This window comes from Myotis brandtii, unplaced genomic scaffold, assembly GCF_000412655.1.
Source record: "Myotis brandtii unplaced genomic scaffold, ASM41265v1 scaffold251, whole genome shotgun sequence".
In the NCBI taxonomy this organism is placed as follows: Eukaryota; Metazoa; Chordata; class Mammalia; order Chiroptera; family Vespertilionidae; genus Myotis; species Myotis brandtii.
Window position 1 is genome coordinate 3,626,867 of NW_005359516.1, and position 4,007 is coordinate 3,630,873.

Sequence of the window (4,007 nt, forward strand, 5' to 3'; positions counted from 1 at the left end):
TAGAGCTCGGCGTGTCAGCATTTTGAAAAACCCTAACTTAACTCTGGTGCTGTGTCACATATAGAAATTTTTTGATCTTTGCAACCATAGTAAAACAAAGATTTATATTTTTGATATTTATTTTATATATTTAAATGCCATTTAACAAAGAAAAATCAACCAAAAAAATGAGTTCGCATGTCACCTCTGACACGCGTGTCATAGGTTCACCATCACTGCATACATATTGTTTTTGTGATTAATCACTATGCTTTAATTATGTTCAATTTGTAACAATGAAATTGGGGGTCACCACAACATGAGGAACTGTATTAAAGGGTCACAACATTAGGAAGGTTGAGAACCACTGGTTTAGAGCATTGTCCCATCAGGTTACATACAAGAATCAACCAATGAATGCATAAATAAGTGTAACAACAAATCCATGTTTTTTTCTCTCTCTTCCCCTCTATCTCTAAAGTAAAATAAAATAAATTTTTTAAGCAGCACATTTTACATTCACCACAGCCGAATAGCCAGTATAGCAGAATTCCAGTGAACTAGGTCAGCCCCAAATTGCCCAAATGTCTGTTTTTTAAAAGCCCTATTAAAAAGTCCTGCTAGTTAGGAAGTCACTGTAGTTGTAGATCAAGGACATCATTTATGCTTACTATATTATTCTTTGCTTACTATAGTGATTTTCAATATTTAACAAATTTTCAATTTTTTTGTTTGTTTTTGTATTCCCCCACCTTCTGAGTTCATGATCCCACCCTAACACTAGATAGCCTTTTCTGATTGTGTCATTATAAAAATTATACAAATTAAACTTTATTTTCTCTTTTTTTGTTCAATTTGTAACAATGAAATTGGGGGTCACCACAACATGAGGAACTGTATTAAAGGGTCACAACATTAGGAAGGTTGAGAACCACTGGTTTAGAGCATTGTCCCATCAGGTTACATACAAGAATCAACCAATGAATGCATAAATAAGTGTAACAACAAATCCATGTTTTTTTCTCTCTCTTCCCCTCTATCTCTAAAGTAAAATAAAATAAATTTTTTAAGCAGCACATTTTACATTCACCACAGCCGAATAGCCAGTATAGCAGAATTCCAGTGAACTAGGTCAGCCCCAAATTGCCCAAATGTCTGTTTTTTAAAAGCCCTATTAAAAAGTCCTGCTAGTTAGGAAGTCACTGTAGTTGTAGATCAAGGACATCATTTATGCTTACTATATTATTCTTTGCTTACTATAGTGATTTTCAATATTTAACAAATTTTCAATTTTTTTGTTTGTTTTTGTATTCCCCCACCTTCTGAGTTCATGATCCCACCCTAGGTAGTAGCCTTTTCTGATTGTGGCATTATAAAAATTATACAAATTAAACTTTATTTTCTCTTTTTTTAAAATCCGAGAATTTCTCAATGCTCCTCAAGATAACTAGAGATATATAAATCACAGTTTCACAGTGTCTTGGCCAAGGCTTAATGTAAAAATTTGGTTAACCCCGGTAATTGGGCAGAGAAATCTCTGAGTCCTGTTCTTCATGAGTCTCTGAAAATTGATACCAACTCTAAAGGGGAAGAGAAAGAAAGTCATAAGGTTGTTTGTTCTCAAAAGAGGCCCCCAGCCACTGTTCTTGCCTCTAGTCTCATGTCCATTCTTTGGGTGGAGGAACTCAAGAAGCAGGGTAGGTATGAATAATCACTGAGTGGGGACCCCAACTCAGATCTTAAGGGAGGACTTTACTTCAAGGCGGGGGGGGGGCAATATTAAGACTATGCCCTTCTATGTTAAGATGTCTGCATAAAACAAGCATCTCGCAATGTTTTTAAAGGGTGGAAATTGAACTCTCATGTGCAACATAGAGCAGATAAGCAGGGAATATTTACAGAGTGACCAAGTGGTGAATTTTCACTACTGACTAATGAACTTCATTGATATCAGGTTATGTGGTTGGGTCTCAATCTCGATAAAGGAGTTTGCTGGGGTGTGTCGGATATGACACAGCTTTTTCCACAGTGATCGGTCTGGAAAGAGATTTCCACACCTTGAAACCAATATAAAGGGTAGGAGCTGCTCCAGGCAGCCTCACTTGCTCCAGCATCTTCTTCCTTCCAACAAAATGAAAACCCTTGTGAGTATTTGTTTATGCTTCTTTATGCTCTTGTGGTGGCTGCCTGCAGAGAATGTTCGTATCCAATATGCCTTAGATTTCAGGATTCTTAGATAAGCTTCTGTGATTGAGTTAATGATGTCTTTTTTAGGAATAGTGTTGAATATTAAGTCAAATATTTATTTGTTTATTGTCTATATTTTGAAATGTTTACTGAAAATACAAAGAAAAAGTTTTGGAAATAACTAGAGAATTTTAATGTGGAGAATTTTTGATAATAATTCTTATTATGAGCTTTGGAGGGAAGGTAAGCATTTCAGGATATCTTCATTTACTATCTAAAAGAGAAGTGGTGATTTAAAATAATAACATTAAAAATATTAACAACAACAATAATAGCAGAAGTTATTTCCAAGTGTATACTAGGCCCTCTGCTAAACATATCACATGAATAATTTAATCTAGTTACTTCAACAACTCTGAGCTGAGTATTACCCCATTCTACAGATAAGAAGACTGAGACATGGAGAAATGTGATTTTCCCAAGCCATTGAACTTGGGATTTAGGCTAGAAATGTACCCATCTTAGGCCCCACTTACAGGAGAATCCTGGCAAAGCATCCCTGTCATGACCCCCTCTACCTCTCCAACTGATCTCAGTCCAGCCCCAATCTCCCATAGTTCCTCACTACAGTGCTCCATGGCCAGTGGACTATGTTCTGTTCTATATCAGAATTCCTTGCCCCAGTCTCTATCCCTTATTCTCATTTAGAAGCCACGGGAGAAAGCAAAATGATAAGTACCTCCCCACAAGGTGTTAAAGACTGTCAACTTAAAGAGTTTCCTCTCCCAGGAGCCTCTTGATTTTCCAAGAGGAGACCTAACCGGAAGCACAGACCTATCGCTGTGGTATATTAATCACAGTGTTGAGGGGGAGGTTATTTGGAGGCAGGGGGCACTTCCTGAGCCCTCTCTAATCATACCACTAAGGTGGTCAGTCCTCCACCCACCTGTTCACGCCTCATTAATAGAATACATAGGAGTGTCAGAGGTTACTAGAACCAGCCAGGAGTCAGAGAAGATGTGTCCCTATGCAGATCAGTGGGTGGGATATCTGCATACAGTTCTTTGTCAGACACTCCACCCCCAGCCATCAGGAGAGAAATGTTATTGGCAATATAGAAGGGGCAGTAGAAAAGTCCCACTGACAGTTCTTAAAAATACCAGCCTTCTAGCAGATGCCCTCCAGCAGCAGTTTTCAATGATAGTGCGGTGCACTGTGATGTCAGAAGAGACAGCACAAAACCAGGATCAGAGAATTGGATTAGACTTTTACACAACTACAGCTAAGTGTCGGAACTGCCTCAGTGTCAGTTACATGGCCTGTAGCCTAACCTTTCTCTGATGGTAACACTAAGGCATAGGTTGTGGGAGAATAAGAGGGTTTTCCTTGATGTCAGCCTCAAAAGTTAGCCATGCCCCCAAGCATCTTATTTTCATATTTTCCCTTAAAAACCCATTGTGTCTATTGCCCGTGAATCCATGTTTAACGTGTTTTACTCTCTCATTTCCTTTTTTTTTTTTTGGTTAATCCTCACCCGAGGATATTTTTCCATAGATTTTCAGAGAGATTGGAAGGGAAGGGGAGAGACAGAGAGAGTGAAATATCCATGTGAGAGAGACACATTGATTTGTTGCCTCCCACATGCACCCCAACCTGAGCTGGGGTCTGAGCCTGCAACCGATATACATGTCTTTGACCAGAAACAAACCCGGGACCCTTCAGTCCAGGAACTATCCACTGAGCCAAATGGGCTAGGTCCCTTTTCCTTTTCTTTCTTTCTTTCTTTCTTTCTTTCTTTCTTTCTTTCTTTCTTTCTTTCTTTCTTTCTTTCTTTCTTTCTT

The 4,007-nt window shown here is 38.5% G+C and overlaps 1 protein-coding gene across 1 annotated transcript in view; it reads left to right on the forward strand.

Annotated features, from left to right (window-relative positions):
* The first annotated feature begins 2,099 nt into the window (after positions 1 to 2,099).
* GKN2 (gastrokine 2) overlaps positions 2,100 to 4,007 on the forward strand; it is a 7,049-nt gene continuing 5,141 nt past the window's right edge. Inside the window, exon 1 of the mRNA XM_005867818.2 lies at positions 2,100 to 2,123. Coding sequence (XP_005867880.1) covers positions 2,112 to 2,123 — 12 coding nt within the window. The 5' untranslated portion in view covers positions 2,100 to 2,111. The remainder of the gene's footprint in view (positions 2,124 to 4,007) is intronic.